General features: G+C 39.7%; 1 protein-coding gene across 2 annotated transcripts in view; it reads left to right on the forward strand.

The window, feature by feature from the left end:
* uggt1 (UDP-glucose glycoprotein glucosyltransferase 1) overlaps positions 1 to 20,953 on the forward strand; it is a 180,228-nt gene that overhangs the window by 15,672 nt on the left and 143,603 nt on the right. For both annotated transcript variants that reach the window (XM_059949051.1, XM_059949058.1), the window contains exons 7-15: positions 701 to 797; positions 4,375 to 4,453; positions 5,645 to 5,745; positions 8,368 to 8,467; positions 11,144 to 11,204; positions 12,300 to 12,391; positions 12,512 to 12,662; positions 13,287 to 13,406; positions 20,505 to 20,590. In XM_059949051.1, the coding sequence (XP_059805034.1) occupies positions 701 to 797; positions 4,375 to 4,453; positions 5,645 to 5,745; positions 8,368 to 8,467; positions 11,144 to 11,204; positions 12,300 to 12,391; positions 12,512 to 12,662; positions 13,287 to 13,406; positions 20,505 to 20,590 (887 nt within the window). The remainder of the gene's footprint in view (positions 1 to 700; positions 798 to 4,374; positions 4,454 to 5,644; positions 5,746 to 8,367; positions 8,468 to 11,143; positions 11,205 to 12,299; positions 12,392 to 12,511; positions 12,663 to 13,286; positions 13,407 to 20,504; positions 20,591 to 20,953) is intronic.

A 20,953-nucleotide genomic window follows, 5' to 3' on the forward strand; every position in this document is an offset into this window, starting at 1 on the left:
AATAATTACACCATTTAGGGATCTTTTTTGAAGTGTTAACCCCATGGGATGGGCAGAGTTGTACATTCGCTTTTTAATCAACCACATTTTTATGGCAGGATCTGATATGAATCAGTTGGTACTACTATGCCCAAGTGATGAATCTCAGATACATCTGGTTAATATTGGACCCCAGTTATTGACCTGAATTCCAGCTCCATTAGCATGGGGTTTCAAGACTGCTTTGCTGATTTTTGTTTGGGAGCAGAAAGGGTCATTCAATCCTTTTCAACTTTTCTGTTATTTAGTGAAATTATTGCTAATCTGTTATAGCATAATTATTTCCAAATGGCAACTGCTAAATTATTGCTTTTGACTACAACTATTAAAGAATGTTTTTTTTTTGGTCTGACTTTCAGATCAAAATTGAAGGTTAAAATTAAGGAGCTGATATACAACAAAACAAGCAAAAGTGTTAGGCAAGATTGAGGATGGAAGGGAATAACGATTGCCTTGAGCATTTGTTAAGTTTGCATTCGGGCATAGAGCCAGGAAGCAGGAAACTTAGACTAGTGGGGATGACAAATGAAATATAGACATTTTTATTTATGATGCTGCATTTAATTATTTAACAATCCATTGTTGTCAAGTATTTTGTTAAGTATTGAGAAAGCATAATAAATGATGGGTCAGTGATATTTGTTTTATAATTTTTTTTCAGCATTCAAGTCAGGAGAAGGTATTCCTTTCTGGTTATGGTGTTGAGCTTGCCATTAAAAGCACAGAATACAAGGCCAAAGATGACACACAAGTGACAGGTGATTATTAAAAAAAAACAATTGTATGCCTTCTCAAAATTTGTGGAAATGAGTAATTAAATTAAATGGTGATGTAAGATTTGTATCAGTTTACTATTTTCACCCAAAGGCTAACTTTCAACAGAATACATTAGATTTGTGGCATAGCAAGTGGTGCTGTATATGTCGCTAATTGGATTTGTACAAAAAAAGTAAAACTGTAACATCCTTCAGTTTAGTATTTACTAATGTGAGTGGCTCCCCTTTAAGACTCATCCTGCACATTTTTGAGGGCAGGTGCTTCCAAAACCGACAGTTACAGCATCACTAGATCAGGACAGTGGAGAGCTATCTTAGAGATAAAGGGGGAACGGTGACTGGAGGGAAATCTCAGAAATGCAGTAATGAAGTGGTGTTTTGGAATCCTCAAGTGTGTGTGGCCTCAAAGCAAACCAGCTGTAGCATCAGGGACATAGATTGAAGGGTCTGTTAGCTGCAGTTGGCAGCTCCTATACCCCTTGATCTTTACAGTATCCTCTTTGTTAAGTACAGCAAAATATAGAGAATGCATTTTTGCTTTGGAAAACAACACGGGTTTAATTTAATTTTTGTGCTGTAGAATACTTTTAGGGTTATGCACTGTACACCTGATTTTATTTTGTTATTACAGCTGTCCTAAAGTAATGAGCTTTTCATGTTTTACTGCTGTTAACTGATTAAAATGAGACACACACTAACCAAAACTAGACACTGAAGTGATGCCAGTTTTAGGATGGTTTGCAGCTGGAGATGTCAGACCAATTTCATAGTAGACAGGAACAACAGTTTCTAACATTCTTGAACTCTGACGCTGTCTGTTCTTCCTGCCAGTGTGTGGGTTTCCTTTGGGTGCTCCAGCTTCCTTCCACATTCCAAAGATGTACCAGTTTGTAGGTTAATTGGTTATTGTAAATTGTCCTGTGGTTAAGAGGGTTGTTGAGTGGTGCAGCTCATTGTGCCGGAAGGGTCTGTCCGCGCTGCACTCTAAATAAAATATAAGTAAGTAAATAAATCAAGTTAGCCTTTTGAAATATATAGTTTTTGAGGTAAATGTCATATAGTGATAGTGAAAGCTTGATGTGTCAAATGTTCTTGAAGTTCCATTGTTCTTGTTTTGCTGAATGGTACAGAAAAACAGTTGGACGAGATAGACACTTGTGATTTGAATAAATAAAAGTGGGGTGCCGTGGCATAGCATTTAGGAGTTTAGATATGTTTTGCCCGAGTACAGAAAGTAAAGTAGATTATATAACAGTACACATTAGGTGGAAATGAACTTGAAAATAATTTAACATGTCTTCAATTGGTAGATTCATTTTCCTGGAATTCCTTTTGATTGAACTTCAACTGTAAATTAATGTTTTATTTTCCTGTGGGGATAGTAGTGTGATTCAATGCAGATGATTAGATTTTCTCCACAACATACAGGTTTGAAGATATCATCTTACTTATGTTGGTCATGGTCAGAAAGAGAAGGGCTTTTGCTTATTTTTTGTGCCAAATGTTTGTGTTAATTCACGGTGGTGAGGGAACCAAAGAGTATAATGGAGGGAGAACAGTTTGATTGCACATGAAACCCATGGTAGTAGAATAGGTCTTGCGTGTAAGATCATGTTGAATGTTCTGGGTTGTTGGTGTCACAAGGGGAGTGGGATTGTGCTTAGAGATGGGAATATGGGCATGGGAGATGCAGAAAGTACTTAGTGCCTAAAAGGAAAGAGTAACATTGGGGAAAGTACACTTGGATAAAAAGCACCATTAGTGATTTCTAACACATTGAACGAGTGTGTTCGTCCGACATGTGGTCTGGAACACATCTACTCACAGAATCCAGGTGGAGACGGTGATGTGGGCACCTGTGAATAACTGCTTAGCAAAATACTAAAAGAAAAATACCAGTCAGAGGATCCAAAGCAGCAAATTGTTAGTCGTAGTTTCCTTTAAACAAATTGCAACAGATTCTCGTAGTGCGAAGTCCAAAATGAATTTATTATCAAATATGTATATGTCACCATATAGTACTCAGATTCATTTTCTCCCAGCCTTGCATTTTTGCAAGTGCCCCATGCATTGATAGGGCTTGTTAACATTGTAAATTACACTTTGGGCAGTACAGCATGAATACAGGCCCTTTCGCTCAACTAGTCCATGTTGTCCATTGTGCCCACCCAGATGGTCCCAATTCCCTGTGTTTGGCCTATATCCTCCAAGTCCCAACCCTCCTGTACCTATCCAAGTACTTCTTAAATTATATTATAGTACCTGCCTCAACCATTTCCTCTGGGAGTTCATTCTAAACATTTTCATAAGGTTGCTTCTCATTCTCTTACATTCCAAAGAATAAAGGCTTATCTGGCCAGCTTCTCCCTATAACTCAGGCCTTGACCTGGTAGCATCCTTGTAAATCTTCTCTGCATTCTTTCTAGCTTAACCTCATCATTACTATAAGGTGAACAAGTACTCCAAACGCAGCCTCAGCAATGACTTTTACAATTGCCACATGATATTCCAACACTTATACTCAATACTCTGATTGATGAAAACTGGCTTGTTATGCACTTTTCTCACCACCCTGCCTAGCTGTGAATGCCGCTTTCAATAAACTAGGCTCTTGCACTTGTAGGGCCCTCTGCCACACAACTGAATGCTCTACCAGTTATAGTATGCTCTTTTGATTTTCCAAAATGTCCAAAATGCATCACCTCACACAATCTGAATTGTATTCCATTTACCACTCCTCGGCCCAGCACTACCTAATTTGGTGTCATCTGCAAACTTACTGATCAAGCCTACTCATGCAAAATGATGGGGGAACTCAGCAGATCTGGTGGTATCAATGGAAAAGAGTAAACAGCCAGTGTTTTGGGCTGACTGTCCTCTTCTGAACTCACCAAGCCTTGTACATCCAAATCATTTACATAATAATAAGGGCCCTAACACTGACCCCTGTGGCACACCACTATTCACTGGTCTCCATACTGAGAAGTAAAATTTCAACCACCACACTCTGTTTCCTCCCTCTTAGCCATTTTGAATCCACCTAACCACCCTCCTTGGATTCCATGGTACCTAATCTACGAGATTAGCCTACATGCGAAACCTTGTCAAAAGCCTTTCTACAGTCTAGCTAGGCAACATTCATTGCCCTACATGCGTCTAAAAGATGTGTGAAACATGACTTTTAACGCACGGAGCTCCTCTTAATCTGACTCTTGCTAGCCAAATGCTAGTAGATCCTGTCTCTCAGAATTCACTCCAGTAACTTTCACACTACAGATGTCAAGCTGACCAGCATATGGTTTTGTGGCTTGTCCTTGATATCCTCTTTAAATAACAAAATGACATTAGCCAGCTTTCAGTCGTCAGGAACTTCACCAGTGACTAATGATGAAACAAACATCTCAATATATGTCTTGTTCAAGTTTTGGATTAATTTACTTTGTGTGATACACACAAACCTTTTCTTCCCTTGTGGAAAGTTTAGCTCTTCATTTTTGTCTACAGCTTATCATTTAATTACTCTGATTCTGAATGATTTATTTCTATTTTCACTTTACAGGTTTTGAACTGAACACCACAGTGATAAATGAAAATGATCCTGTTGATGAAGTGCAAGGGTTTCTTTTCGGCAAGCTGAAGTAAGATTTTTCACAGGAAATCTGGCTGCTAAGAGATGACTCTCTAAGATAAGCAACTTGCAAAATATATACAAACATATATTGGAACAATTTAAATTTTAAAGCTCTTGTGTGATATAATTCACCTTACTTCAAGATTGAAGGAAATGGTGTGTAAGGGAATTATTTGCATTCTAAAGGTTAAGATGTAAGTAGGTAAATACAATATATGTACCAGTCAAGTGAAAAAGAGATTACAAAATATTTCCCCAAGGTATAAATTAAAGACAGCTGTTGATTTGCTTTTCAAATGGGATTGAATCGATATCTGGTTATAATCATTCTGGAAGTATAAAGCAGAGATAATTAATACCCTATGATTCAATCCTGCTTGATCCTTCGGAATACCATTTATAGAATTGAGTGAATCAGGTTCCACATATAGAAGGTTTCACATGGAGATCGGCAATTATATTTTTGAAACTTCCTCGTGAATTCCTTTGAATTAACTATATTAAAAAATACAGAAAATACAGGGAATACTGAACAGGCTGCACTTCTTTTTAAGATGTTTTTTCGCGTGTCGCACCAGACAGTAAGCCATTCTTGTCTGGCGCGTGGTGTCAGGATTGGTCTCCTTTTGGATTAACCGGGTCATGATATGAACATACCTTTCTCGACCCTTGTGTTTTTTTATGAGGCTGAGTTGCTGGTTGATGCTTAACCCGGCAAGAATAGAAAGCGTGCTAGGGGGTGGCCCGACTTGGATTTGAACTCGGGAGCCTTCGCTCTGGAGTCCAGCGCTGATGCCATTGTGCCACCAGCCGGCCTAGGCTAGACTAATTCTGTGGGAAGAGAAAGTGAATTAACATTTCAGGTCCAATATCCTTTGATAGAACTGGAATGAAGACAAAGGTATTTCAATTATTTCCTCTTTTTTATTTTAATATTTGAGGATCTGCAGTTTTTCTTATACTTCTCTGATTGTACTCATCCCGTACTTTGGAGTTTTGCTATTTATTTTATAGTAAAATGATAACTAAATGTTGTAAGTTATTAAATCATAATTGTATGGAGATCAGATAAAAGAAATGAGTTTCCAGCATAATTTTCTTTGTTGTAGGCTGCTTGGGGTAGAATAACTTTGCATAGGATATCAATAGGTCATAGGCAATTTTTTGCAGTAATTGCAAATATGTTTTTTGTTGACAGACAGCTTTACCCCGAGATCAAAGAACAGCTTAAGGAACTGAGAAAGCACTTGATTGAAAGCACAAATGAGATGGCTCCTCTTAAAGTCTGGCAACTCCAAGGTATGATGAAAATGGATAATTGCCAAGTCTGGAGCTGTCATTAAGTTGGCAGTCCTTGCATTATTTAAAAAAAACACAGAACAACTGTGCCCTTAATGCTGTTTGTAGTACTGTCATTGATCAAAAAGAAGGCCGTACCTTCTTGGTAATGAACTTTGCTTTAATTTCATTATCTTCTGTTCGTCCCTCTGGTTCTGGATCAGTATTGGATAAAAGCATAACTAGCCAGGCAGCTTAGTCAGTTGGTCTGATAATATTTATTATTATTCTCTAAATTGGTATTACAGTTTAGTCTGATCTCATTTGCTTTAGAGCCAGAAAAGGAGAAAATGTCAGTGCTGAATTTTGAACTGAAAAATTGCATTTTTTTTTAAATGGTCACCAAAATAATTGTCTTCTTCCACATCTTTACCATCCCTCACTGTCTGCTTTCTGCAGGTATTGTGCCCTCCGTAATTCCCTTGTACATTTGTCCCTCTCCATTAGTCTGCTGGCTGGTACTTCTGCAAGCAGAAGAGGTGCTGCACCTGTGATGGTATTGGGATTGCTGACTGCAAAGTTCGAAACTCAAAAGACAACTTTAAGCTCTATGGGATATAAATAGCCATGGATACTCTCACAAAAGCGAGATTATACCGTAACTACCAAATCTTCAAAGACTAGTTTACTTCCCTGTTTATTCTCCATGATGTGTTTAACTGCTAATACTCATTATTCAAGTCATCGGTCCTCTCTCCCTGCCAAGGCCAAGGTATTTCCAGCTAACAAAGTAGTTTAAAACAGAGTTCATTTACTAACAGTGATACACATTTAAATCCACAAAACCCTGTTAAAGCACATTTAAAACTCAGAGGATTTCTACCTTAAACAGTTTTAAATTGCAAACCATTTCTAAAACTCAGAGCATTTCCAAAGCTCAAAATATTTCTCAAACGTAAAGGATTAAGCATTTCCAAAGTACAGGTATGCATCTTATAAACAAATAAGACATACCAAAGATGCAGAAAACAAGTTGTCTGTCACAGTAATCAAATCTGGAGGAATGGATTCTAGTTCTTCCATGTTTCTTCTTCCATTCTTAATTAGCCTGAACCCCTCTCTACATTTATACCCTTTCCAGCCACATGGACGACTTCACAAGCATGTGATATTTCCTCAGTCATCCTTTAAACACAAATGGTTTGAAAGCATTTTCAAAGATATGGATCTTAGCTAGCTGCCATTAATGCTGTAAAGCTGACTTCTGAGTACATAATACTCTTCCAACTATAAATGCATTAATTATTGAATTATGCTAAATGATATTATCCATCTGTTCTGCAAGCTACCTTGAACTGAGCAATTTAAGAGTCAGCTTGTCTGTTTGCAACAACCAAAATTAAATAACTTTATACTCTACTCTTGAACAATAATAAAGCAGGAATAGTGACTCTTTACAGACAGAGCATCTTCAAAATATAGAGCCTATTTGCAAAGCTGTTCTATAAAGAATGCCCTTTCTACTTAAAACTGCTTTCTATTTGCATTTTGCAAAAAGTAGGATATCTCAGTGGCCAAACATTTTGATTCCTATCCCTATTCCATAAGACCATAAGATATAGGAGCAGAAGTAGGCCACTTGGCCCATTGAGTCTGCTCTGCCATTCAATCATGGGCTCATCCAATTCTTCAAGTCATTTCCACTCCCCTGCTTTCTCCCCATACCCTTTGATACCCTGGCTAATCAAGAACCTATCTATCTCTGCCTTAAAGGTACCCAATAACTTGGCCTCTACAGGTGCTTGTGGCAACAAATTCCACAGATTTACCACCCTCTGACTAAAGTAATTTCTCCTATCAGTAATTTGGATTCCAATAAGTTGGTCCATGGCCTCATTTATGGCCACAATGAAGCCACTCTCAGGTTGGAGGAACAGCACCTCATATTCTGTTTGGGTAGTCACCAGCCTGATGGCATGAATATCCATTTCTCCATCTTCAGGTAATTTTTCCCCCTCTCTCTTCCCTCTTCTTCAATTCTCCACTCTGGTCTCCCTCTTTTCTCCTTCCTCAACTATCACCTCCCTCGATGTCCCTCCTCCTTCCCTTTCTCCCATGGTCCAATCTCCTCTCCTATCAGATTCCTCCTTCTTTAGTCCTTTCCTTTTCCACTTATCACCTTATAACTTATTACTTCATACCCCCTCCCCCATCCACTTAGCCTCACCTGTCACTTCTAGCTTGTACTCCTTGCCCTCCACCCACCATCTTATTCTGGCTTCTTCCACTTTACTTTCTGATCCTGATGAAGGGTCTCAGCCAGAAATGTTAATTGTTTATTCATTTCCATAGATGCTGGTTTACCTGCTGAGTTCTTCCAGTATTTTATGTGTGGAATTTCCAGCATTTGCAAAATCTTTTCTGTTTCAAATAATTATTGTGTTTGTATTTGACAATCCCTTCTAAATCTTGATGGGAAGAATAATATTTATATTTTTTAGTGTTCATTCTTGTTTATTAAAGTGACTGCCATTCTTCAGTTTGAAAAAGTGTTTGTAATCCTTTAATAACCATAAATACCTCTTATTCTGTTATCGACTGTAATGGCTTGTTTTGAAGCATACATTTGTATTTTCTGAACAGACCTAAGCTTTCAAACTGCTGCTCGAATCCTGTCTGCACCAACAGACGATGCATTGATGGTTATGCGTGATCTGAGCCAAAATTTTCCAACTAAGGCCAGGTATCAAGTTTTAATTTGTTTATTGTTGTAAGAGATATTGATATAAAGCATTAATTCAATTACCGATGAAAGTATTGGAGTTTGAATGTATTGTGAAAATATCACTGAATGACAGAATTGTATAGCTACAGAGACTGGCCCTTTGGCCCATCATATCTATGCTGACCTTTTTGTTCATCTACACTCATCACATTTACCCCCATTAAGTACATATTCTTTTATGCTGTGCTTCTTCAAGACAAAATATATTTAAATGTAGTGATTAAATTTGATTCCATCACCTCTCTGGCTTTACTTTCCAGATATCAATCACTTTCTGTGTAAAAACAAAATTCCCCTCCCCCAGATCTCCTTGAAAACTCCTTCCCACCTGAAACCTATGCTCCATTGTTATTGATGCTCTTGTTATGGAAGAAAATTCTGTATATCTATCCTAACTATACCTCTTATATTTGTCATCCCTCCGCCTCCTTCGCTTCAGGGAAAACAAACCCAGTCTATCCAGTCTTTCACCATAACTGAAGTCCTCCAATCTAGGCAACTTTCTGTAGCTCAGTCACTTCCTCCTTTAGGTGTGGCACCCAGAAAAGCAGACAATATTCCAACTGTGACTGAACCAAAATAACCTCCCAACATTCGTTTCCTCTGCCCTCATCTATAAAGGCAATATGCCTTCTTCACCATTCTAACTACCTGTGTTACCTCTTTCAGAGAACTACAGACTTAAACTCCAAAGTCCCTCTATTCATCAATATTCCTTTGCATTCTAGGATTCACTGGATGTGACTTCCCAAAATGCATCTCCTTACATTTCTTGGGTTTAAATTAAATCTGCCGATACTTTGCCCAGCTTTCCATCTATTTAATATACAACTTCTGCTATTCACAACACCACCAACTTCAGTTTCATCTGCAGGCTGACTAATTATATTGCGTATATTCACACACAAATTGTTAATTTATGGTTACTGCGTTGATCTGTGTGTTACACCAGTGATCACAAGAAAGCATCCTTCCACTTTCGATTGCCAAGCCACTTCTGGGTTCTAGGTGTCTTAACTTTCTGGAACACACAATCTTGCAGGACTGCGTCGAATACCTTATTAAAGTTCATGTGGATAATGATGCCTTTATCAGTCATAGTTACTTCCTGAAAACTTCCTTAAATTAGTGAGACAGGATTTCCCCCATACAAAGCCATGCTGAATAGTTTGGATCAGCCCCTGCTATTCTGAATGTACCCATCCTTTAGACTTTTCTCCAATAATTTTGCTACCACTGTATAAGGAAATCGTCAGCCTATAGTTACCTGCCTTATCACTGCTGCTCTTAAATGAAGGAGAAACGTTTGCTATCTAAATCTTTTGGTACCTCACTTGTGGCAAGTGAAGATGAGACGAGTGATACATACCATCGTTTACACACTTACAGTAAGTGTAATCATACTTAATAGTTACACAGGGATATCTAAATTTTGCTGTCTACTTAAGAGGTATTGTAGAAAGCCATTCTGCTATACGGCTGACCAGTCAATTGAATAGAGTAGGAAGTTCTAAATCTGAATTTAGAACAGAAATTAGGGTTTACTCATTGCAATGGATGTGATTATTCACTTATGCAAAGAAGATTAACTGCCAAGCAGCATCTCTGGCACTGAAAATTAAATAAAACATGGCGCCTCACTCCTTATGAATTTAAATACTAGTTACAGATCTATTTTAAAAAGTATATTTTTTTGTCTTTCTTTTCTGTCAGTGGTAATTTCTCACCCTTTTATTCTTGTACTTTACTTTCCACATCGGGTTTGATGGTGTTGAAGTTTTCAACTGGTACTGGTTTGTTAAGTCTGTCTGGTATTTGTGAACTTGATTTGGGAGGTCTCAGGCTGTCATTGCTACAGTCTCTAAGGTTTCAAATCCCTGTCAAGGGACCTGTACAGATTTCATGACCAACTGATGACATCCTGCCATGTTGTTTGACTCACAGTTCAGAATCTGGGCAATAATTTTCAGAATGTTTATTTATTCTTAAATTCCCTTATTCAGAGCATACATTTAACAGAAGGATCATTGAACCAAAATTGAATTTGTTTCTGTATAAGAATTCTTCCATTGCTCAGTTGATGATATTCTTAACTTTAGATTTTGAGAAAGCCATTAAGTGTTTTGAAAAATTAAAGATCACCTTTATTTATCACATGTACATCGAAACATCAAAGTAAAGTGCCTCATTTGTGTCAACAACTGACACAGTTAGAGGATGAGCAACCGACAGCCCGCAACTGTCGTCAGAGTTACAGCGCCATGCCCAGAACTTATTAACCCTAGTCTGTAAGTCTTTGAAATCTGGGAGGGAACTGGAGCACCCAGAGTAAACCCACACAGTCACAGGGAGAATTTCCTCACAGACGGTGGCGTGAATGGAACCCAGGTCACTGCCACTGTAAAGTATTGTTCTAACCGCAACACGACCACGTCGCACCACCCACTCCACCGTCCCAGTTTTTATACATGATGCACATTTTTAAGATTTACCAAAATTAAGAATAAGTAAGATTAAAAACAAAGAAAAATAATGGAGTTGATGCTTATGACAAAACTGATAGATGGTTTGTTTCTGGAAAGTCACAACATTTTAAACTACAGCATGATGTTTCCTCACTTTATTAATGTACAGATCTATAACCAGGACTGTTGTGAACTCTGATATGAGGAAAGAAGTAGAAGAAAATCAACGGGTAAGCGTACATTTCAAAATTTTTTATCGAAGTCAAAGCAATTGATATTGGAGATTGAAAATCTTGCTGGGCTGTGTGAAATTATGCATGATCTTTTCACACTGTACTGGCAGAGTCCAGGGTTGTCTTTGTTCTCCCAAAGCACATTCTATTGGCACATAGAGGGTATTGGGGCATATTGAAGAAACATCAGTCAATATCCCACAGCATCATTTTATATACGATTATGCTGTAGGCTAGTAGTGTAGTGGTATCAGCACTGGACTTCAAGGCAAATGGTCCTGGTTTCAAACCCAGCTGGTTTTCAACCTGGGCAACAGCAGTATCTGTGCAGAAGAAAGGCCTGACAATCCGTATCTTGCCATGAAAATCCTATGGACCCTATGGTCCATGAGGTCATGAAGGGTTGAACTTGACTTAATGACTAAACAGCAACAATACTGTAGGAGCAAACCAAGTAGGAAGATCCCTGTTGTTGTTTTACCATTAGGACCTTCCCTACTTGGTGAGTTGCTTCCAGGCACACTGGCAATAAAAGTAACCTCTGAATGGATTGATCGTGTCTTTTTCCTTGTGATTACTGTTTGCTGACACCTTTGTTCAGATGCCACTTTCACTTCACTACTTGAAATGTGTGCACGATGCTTTGTTTCATGTTCAGTGCAAATATTGGTTCCTTGAGGTCCAGCTTTAACTCAGTGTTCAGATACTTAAGAACTTCTTGGCTTTAGAGTTTCAGGAAATATTCAAGCTTAGTCGGTAGATATTCTAGAATGTTTGATGCTGTATTTGTCGGAAATTTCTTGTATGTTGACCTTTATTGCAGACCATCTGGTTTAAGATATTTAAGTGAGCTGATTATTGAAAATCTTTCAGTTGTATTTTCACATTCATGGAGTGAGTATAACCCTGAAATTAGACGCTTCACTATTATATTGTGTCATCTTTGTATCTTGCGTCCGATCTTGACCCATAATGTTGACCACCCTCTTTCTCCACTGAGTTCCACCAGCAGTTTATTTTTCTGATCCAGATTACAGCATCTGCAGTATCTTCTGTCTCTAAAGTTTTTAGTTGCAATGCTTTATCTTTCAGTTTTTCAAAGAAACTCTGGGCCTGCATCACGGTGACTCTGCACTTTTCATCAATGGTCTTACTATTGATCTTGATGTGCAAGATGTCTTCAGGTATGGAGAGTTAGTTGATTTCGGTGTATGCAAATATATACAATTCCTCTTTGTAAAGTGAAGCAAGTAATCAGATATTTCCTGTGAAAATGAATAATCTTGTTTCTGCACGTCTGTTAGTGTTCTGGACCTGTTGCGCAATGAGGCTCGTCTTATGGAAGGCCTGCATGATCTAGGGATTCAGGGGAATGAGCTGCATGAACTACTGAAGTTGAACGTGCATCCATCAGACTCGGACTATGGTGTGGATATTCGAAATCCAGCCATCTACGTAAGTTTGATTTTCCTGCACCCTTGTTAATTTCCAGTCAGAGCTCTCTGATTCCAGTCATAGGTTCTCTGTTTAATAAATTCTGTAAACTAGTACAGATCACCATTAAATAATGCATATTTGCTAAAGAGCCTTATTGAGAATCCTGTATTGGTCCTTGCCCTTCCCTTGGACAACATCAGTGTCGTGGAGAGGGGAGACTTGCTGCATGGGCAACTGCTGGTCTTCCATACAACCTTGCCCAGGCCTGCGCCTTGGAAACCATTCCAGGCACAGATCCATGGTCTTGCGAGACTAATGGATGCCACCAATTTTATTGAGAATCCTACAACTTTGAAGGACCATTAACCAGAAATTTTTCCATTTAACCTCTTTCTAATTCTCTGGAAATACCAGCTTTCAGAACTAACGTAGAGTATTAGAGCAGAATTAATGTCAGTGATTAGAATCATTGTGGTACAAGTTGCTTTGCTGTCAATTGTGTATTAATAACTATCAGCATTTTGTTAAATCAACAAAGAAATTAAAGGAATCTCAATAATAATCACTTTTGTTACTAATCAGATAAAATGTTAGCTGATGAATATTGTTTTATAGTTGATGTTCAAATTTTCTTTTAAATAGTGGATTAACAATTTGGAAGTGGACAGCAAATACAGATCATGGCCTTCCAGTGTTCAGGAGTTATTGAGACCTACATTTCCTGGAGTTATCCGACAGATTCGGAAAAACTTCCACAACTTTGTAAGTAGAAAGCAAATGGTTTAATTTTGCTTTTTTTATCATGCTTGTTGAAAACTGATATACATTCAGTGGCCACTTTATTACACCTGCTCGTTATTGCAAGTATTTAGTCCTATGGAACCAACTCAATGCATAAAAGTATGCAGACAGGGTCAGGAGGTTCATTTATTTTTCAGAGCAAACATCAGAATGGGGAAGAAATGTGACTTGAGTTACTCTGACCATGGAATGGTTGTTGGTGCCAGGCAGAGCATGTCGGAAACTGCTTATCTAGAATTTATAGAGAATGATGCGAAAAACAAAAAAAAAAATCCAATGAGTTGCAGTGCCTTGTTAATGAAGAGGTCAGAGGAGCATGGCCAGACTGGTTCATGCTAACAGGATGACAACAGGACTTAAAAAACCATACATTACAACAGCAGTGTGCAGAAGAGCTATCTCTGAATGCACAACACGTCGAACCTTGAAATAGATGGACTACTGCAGCAGAAGACCACAAATATACATTCAATGCCACTTTATTAGTTACAGTAGGTACCTAATAAAGTGGCAACTTTGTGTATGTTAAGATTGATTTTTGGACTTATTGATGAAATTTGAATTGAGAGGAATGATTGACATTCACACTGATTAATGACACAGTTCATGGACTTGTTTCAGCTGGCAGCCCGGCCCTCCGGGATTAAGTGTTGGCTTTGGGGCCCGACCTGATCGACAGCCCGGGCCCCTGACAATTGGAAGTGGCAGCAGAGCCTCCTCCGTCACTCAGCCCGACCTGGAGCTCCCGTCGACACGACCTGCTGATTGATCCCCACGGGACGCGTCCACCAACCTCAAGGAGCTGCCAACAACACACTGCATCGATGGAAATCTGGAAAGATGCACAAATTACTGAGGAAGTGTGGGAAAAGAGCTGGGTTGCTGATCAGATTGAAGCGGAGGGGCTTTAGGATCCATCTGCCCACCATCCTACTAGCTAATGTGCAAGCCATAGAGAACAAGGTGGATGACCTTAAAGGGAGACTCACCTACTGCAGGGAGATGCAGAACTGCTGTGTATTCTGTTCACAGAGACCTGGCTCTCCCCTGCCACCCCCGACTGTGCCATCCGACCAGAGGGATTTTTGATCTATTGGATGGACTGCACGGCGTCTTCGGGCAAGACGAAGGGAGGTGGTGTCTGCCTACTGATCAACACTGCGTGGTACTCGGACACAGTGGCACTGACAAGCTCCTGCAGTCCGGACCTGGAACACCTGTTGGTGAAGTGTCGTGCTTATTACCTGCCACGGGAATTGACCTTGGTAATACTGACAGCGGTCTACATTCCCCCCCCCCCCCCCCCCCCCAGGTGGACGTGGAGTGTGCTGTGAATACACTGTATGCCAACATCAGTGAAGTTGAGACCAGGTATCCAGAGGCTTTGCTCATTTCAGCCGGGGGCTTTAACCAGGCCAACCTCAGAAAAGCGCTGCCAAAGTTATACCAACTTGTCTGCTGCTCCACTAGAGGCCCGAATATACTTGACCACTGCTACACAGCAGTCAAGGATGCCTACCGTTCCGTCCACCGATCTCACTTCAGAAAATCGGACCTTCAGGCCGTACTCCTCCTCCCGGCTTACAAACAAAAACCGAAGTGGGACATCACGGTGTCAAAAGTGGTGTCATGTTGGACAGAGGAAACGGATGAGATCCTCCGTGACTGCTTTGAATCGGCGGACTGGTTAGTATTCGAGGACTCGGCAGCTAACCTCGATGAGTATGCCTCAGCTGTCATGGACTTTATCTGGAAATGCATAGAGGACTGTGTGTCTTGCAAGACGATCCAGGTATTCCCTAACCGGAAGCCTTGGATGAATTATGAGGTCCAGTCCCTTTTCAAGGCTAGAGCTGTGGCTTTTAGGTCCGGAGATACCAGTCGCTACATGGAATCCAGGTGTGAACTCTGGAAAGCCAAGAGGCAATATTGAGCCACGTTGGAAGCCCAGGCTAACCAGAGGGATGCCAGTAGACTATAGCAAGGTCTAAATGAGATCACTGGGCACAAAGAAAAGGCTGGGAATATCAATAACTGTAGCGCTTCCCTTCCTGATGAACTTGCATATTCTGCGCAAGATTTGAACAAGAAGAGCGTCCCGCCCCCTCTGGATGAACCAGACTTGGTGCAATCAGGATTCATCGTCACCGAAGAAGACGTTAGAATAGCCTTCCTGAAGATAAATCCAAGGAAGGCGACTGGCCCAGGTGGCATCCAGGGACGGGTTCTCCGGGCCTGTGCAAGCGAGCTAGCTGGAGTGTTTGCTGACATCTTCAACTGCTCCCTGCTTCAGTCTAAGATCCCCTCGTGTTTTAAGAAGGCAACGATAATCCCGGTGCTGAAGAAAAGCAAGGTGGCATGCCTGAATGACTATCGACCTGTGGCTCTGACATAAGTTACTATGAAGTGCTTCGAGTGATTGGTTATGGCACACACCAACCATAACCTACCAGTCAACCTTGACGCTTTGCAGTTCGCCTACAGGTGCAACAGGTCAATGGCAGATGACATCTCTCTGGCACTACATTCCTCCTTAGAACACCTGGAGAATAAAGACGCATAAGTAAGGCTCCTTTTCATCGACTGCCTTTAATACCATCATTCCAAATAAACTGATTCCTAAGCTCCGGAACCTGGGTCTTAGCACTCAGATCTGCAGCTGGATCTTCAACTTCCTCACAGACAGGACCCAGGCTGTAAAGATAGGGGACAAGCTCTCCTCTACAATCACTCTGAGCACCGGTGCCCCACAAGGCTGTGTACTTGCTGTACTCACTGCTGTACTCACTGTACACCCATGATTGTGTAGCCAAGTTTCCATCAAACTCAATATATAAGTTTGCTGATGACACCACAATTGTAGGCCGCATCTTGGGTAATGATGAGTCTGAGTACAGAGAGGAAATTAAGAACGTAGTGACATGGTGCGAAGACAATAACCTATCCCTCAATGTCAGCAAGACTAAGGAATTGGTTGTTGACTTCAGAAGGAGTAGAGGACCACATGACCCCATCTACATCATTGATGTGCTGGTGGAACAGGTCAAAAGCTTTAAATTCCTCGGGGTGAATATCACAAATGACCTGACTTGGTCTAACCAAGCAGTGTCCGCTGCCAAGAAGGCCCACTTGCACCTTTACTTCCTGAGAAAGCTGAAGAAATTTGGCTTGTCCCCTAAAACCCTCACTAATTTTTATAGGTGCATCGTAGAAAACATTCTTCTGGAGTGCGTCACAACCCGGTATGGAAGTTGTCCTGTCCAAGACCGGAAAAAGCTGCCGAAGATCGTGAACATAGCCCAGCACATCACACAAACCAATCTTCTATCCTTGGACTCACTTTAAACCATACGCTGTCAGAGCAGTGCTGCCAGGATAATCAAGGATAAGTCCCACCGAGCCAACATACTTTTTGTCCCACTTCCCTCCGGGAGAAGGTTCAGGAGCATGTACGGCCAGATTTGGGAACCGCTTCTTTCCAACTGTGATAAGACTGCTGAACAGATCCTGACCAAATATCTGGACCTGACTTGCACTACCGTACTTTCCCTTTTCTATTTTTTAATTATGATTTATAGTTCAAATTTTTATTATATTTACTTCGATTTCTACTTCAGGGAGTGCGAAGTGCGGAAACAAATATTATTGTGATGATTGTACACTCTAGTATCAATTGTTTGGTGACAATAAAGTATTTGTATTTGTAATGGAATAATATTAGATATTTCACAGGTGGATTTCTTGCCATGCGTAACTTGGAAGTATGGGCTTGGCCAAAATTGTTGCTTTGTGACACTGTTAATGTATTTCAAGTTGATGTTTTAGTTACTGCATCAAGTGTTTTTTTGGTTTCTCTTTGGGCAGGGGTACTTTCATGTGTCAAAAGGGGTCAGAGTGTTGTTAGTCTATTGCCAAATGTCAGAGACAGGAGGAAATCTGTAGGTGCTGTGAATCAAAGCAATACACACAAAATGCTGGAGGAACTCAGTAGGCCAGGCATCATCTATGGAAAAAGGTAAACAGTTGACATTTCGACCCAAAATGTCAATTGTCTACTCTTTTTGTAGATGCTGCTTGGCTTGCTGAGTTCCTCCAGCATTTTGTGGGTATTGCCAAATGTCAGAGGTTTAGTTTGCCCATAATTTGTTTTCTTGGGATTTTTCATAATCATCAGGAAGAAGAGATTGTGATTCCTGCTTCCTGGGCCTATCAAAAAACAGGAACTATTATAAAATTAGGTATGTTTGCTGGGACTATTGCAGATTTATTAAATAATGTGCATTCCACTCCTCTTTAAAAGATAGCCTGTATTTTACAACTGGATCTTATTATTACCCAAGGAGAACATCTTAATCAAAGTTATTTCTCAGCTTGCTTTAATAGTATTTGGATAAGTAGAATATATTATTTGCTTTATTAGATACACTTCTGAAGTTTCTTCTGTGCAAAAGTATTGTACTGTCAACCTTCATCTAAGCATTTGTCTGAGCTATATTCAGATTATTTCTTTGTCATTTATACAATAGTTTAAACAATTTGTTCAACGAAAGTTAAATGAAAGAATTAGTTAAACGAAAAAAATTCCCACTCAGGATCAATAAAGTACTTACCTATATACTACTAAAACTCTCATGCTCTGTTTGTGACCTCCAATTAGTGCAAACGGTGCATTACAGTGGCACTATTTTAGGCTCAATTGACTTAAAATGCGCTAACTTACAGAATGCAGGCAAAGTTCAGGGTTATATATTCACATAAAATTGTTCATTCCCCAAATTCAACTGCCCCGTTTTCACTCGAGAGCCGATCCATCATCATAGAAATCTGGACGCGACACCACGATGCATGCACACGGCCAGCCTCAGTAGCTACACCAACTGGAGCAAAAGGGCAGGGCAGTTCTATTTCAAGTGGTCACATATCACCAGCATGTGCAAGATTGGGACAGATCAACGAGATTAAATCTTATTGTAATTACCTGCTTCTCTTTCAATATTTTTATTAGTTTCTGTATAAAGGAATACAGAGTACAAGAAGATATATATTATAAGTAATAAAAAAGCACCAAATACATTGTATTAAAAATACAGTTACAATCACAAAACCCTGTACAGTCAGCCCTCCTTATCCGCAGATTTCGTATGCATGGATTCAACCAACCTCTCTCTCCAGCACTTATTGTTTGAGCGCGTACAGACTATTTTTTCTTGTCATTATTCCATAAACAATACAGTATAACAACTATTTACATAGCATTTACATTGTATTAGGTATTAAAGTTCAGGCAGTCCCTGGGTTATGAATGAGTTCCGTTCCTGAGTCCGTCTTTAAATCGGATTTGAAGTCAGAACAGATACATCCGGTATTATTCAGCGTCAGTTAGTCAAACGTTTTTCTTAGTATATATTACATATTTTACTTTTCGATGCATATAAAACACTTAAGAAACATACGCATTTCAATCATTTAACCACTGCATTGCTTAGTAATAATTGTAGCTTTCATCGGGGCAGGGCCTTTCACATTCTCCATTAAAATTGTTCTGACCGTTGAACGACGGTAGCCTAACGCTTTTCCAATGACTGATGGCGTTTCACCTCTTTCCGATCACGCTATTACTTCCACCTTATTTTCAATCACAATCATGATTATTTTTGTGAACAGAAACACTGTGGATTCAGAGCTGCACCGCCAGGTCCTAATGTCCATCGCACGGGGACATGTTAAATAAAGTCCGGGGTTCCGCTGGGTCCTAAAGACCGCCGCACTGATACATGTTAAATAAGGGACTTGAGCATCCGCGAATTTTGGTATCCGCGGGGGGTCCCGGAACCAATCCCTCGTGGATAAGGAGGGCTGACTGTATTCATAAAAATTAAATTAAATTGTAATATTGAAATATAATAATATTGTTATACAGAAAACAAATCTAAACCCACTACCAAAGTCAGAGCTGTTAGGAAAAGCAGGAAAAAAGGGGGGGAAACCCTTATCTTATAATAAAATATATTATTAGCTACCAGTTGTACTTACACAACCAATCAAAGGTTTTGAAAATAACTCAAAATGGTCCCCACAATGTATAAAAGTCTTGACTAAATTCAAAAACTGAGCATCAGATCTCCTCTAAATTGAAGCATGACATAACATCCTGTAACCCGTACTTCAAGACACCCATAAAACCCTTTGCTGCAGTCAAAGGACAGCGGTGACTATATCACATCCATTTAGGAGAGCGCCAACCACATAATCAGGAATAATCAGCTTCCTTTGGTATTACTAATTCGTACCTTCCATCCAGCATTAGGGTAAAAAAAATGGTCAGCCTAACTATGCCACATGGAAACAGAAGGGGGACGTTATGGTCAAGAGATGACACCAACTGTCGTCGGGAAGTAGCAAGGAGAGGGAGACTACAAGAATTGGATGAGGCCAGGGCCGCACGACTTCAGGATCAAAGAGTCAGGACAAAAAAGATGAGAGAAGAAGAGACAGAGGAGGAGAGGAATGCATGTCTCTAGAATGACAACTGGCACTGGAGGAAGAGACAAAGGAGCTGAGAAATGCACACCTCCAAGGTCAGAGAAACGAACAAACAGCAGAAGAGATGAAGAGACGGCGCATGAAAGGACTTCACGTCCCCAGAATGACAATGAGAGGCACAAGGGTGGCAGATCAACCAGAAATGATGCCATCAGAAGTGTCCTTCGTTAAACGAGGAGGAGCTATATTTGCCTTGCTACATATCGTTCTTCTTCAATAAACTGTTTTTGCTTCTTCAATTTCCAAAGCAAAGCAATACCAATGACATACAGGAAAATTTAATGTTCATTCTGGTCACATCAGACTGCACTACCTATTTCTCAAAGGGTGCTTCTACAGGTCACCCCATTGTCTAGTTATAATAATTATTGTTATTATTGTTAGAAATTTGGCATTTGTAGTGTATAGTGCTGAGATTCCAGTTCCATCTATGAAGAGTTTGTAGCTTTAAGGAATGAAACTCTGTTTCCTTTGGTGATGACCGCTCACACTACTTCTGATCATTGTTGAATTTAGGTTCTTATTATTGACCCGATGGATGAGAGCACTCCGGAGTTGCTGACAACTGCTGAAATGTTTTATATTAATGACATCCCTCTCAGGTGTGTTTTGCATGTGAAAATCCAATGGGCTTGAAGTGGCAATGTTGTGAGTTTAGTTATTCTCTATTCATTGTATTCAGAGTTTTTAAAGCATATTATTTCAAAAATTTAAGCTGATTAAATTGGATCATGTGCTCTCATTCTTTGATATTCATAATTTTTCTGTTTCAATTACGGTCCGCGATACCATATTTTGTTTACTTGATTCGTTAAAATTTTATCACCCCTGTGACGTTATTACCCTTTAAACAAATGTCATTGGTTAAGGCACATAGATGAGAAGGAATTGTTTGCAAATAAGTAAAGATAAATCTCCACTTTCACAAATTACTGCATTTTTTGTTCAGATCAAATAAATATTTT

This window comes from Hypanus sabinus, chromosome 2 (assembly GCF_030144855.1).
Source record: "Hypanus sabinus isolate sHypSab1 chromosome 2, sHypSab1.hap1, whole genome shotgun sequence".
Lineage (NCBI taxonomy): Eukaryota > Metazoa > Chordata > Chondrichthyes > Myliobatiformes > Dasyatidae > Hypanus > Hypanus sabinus.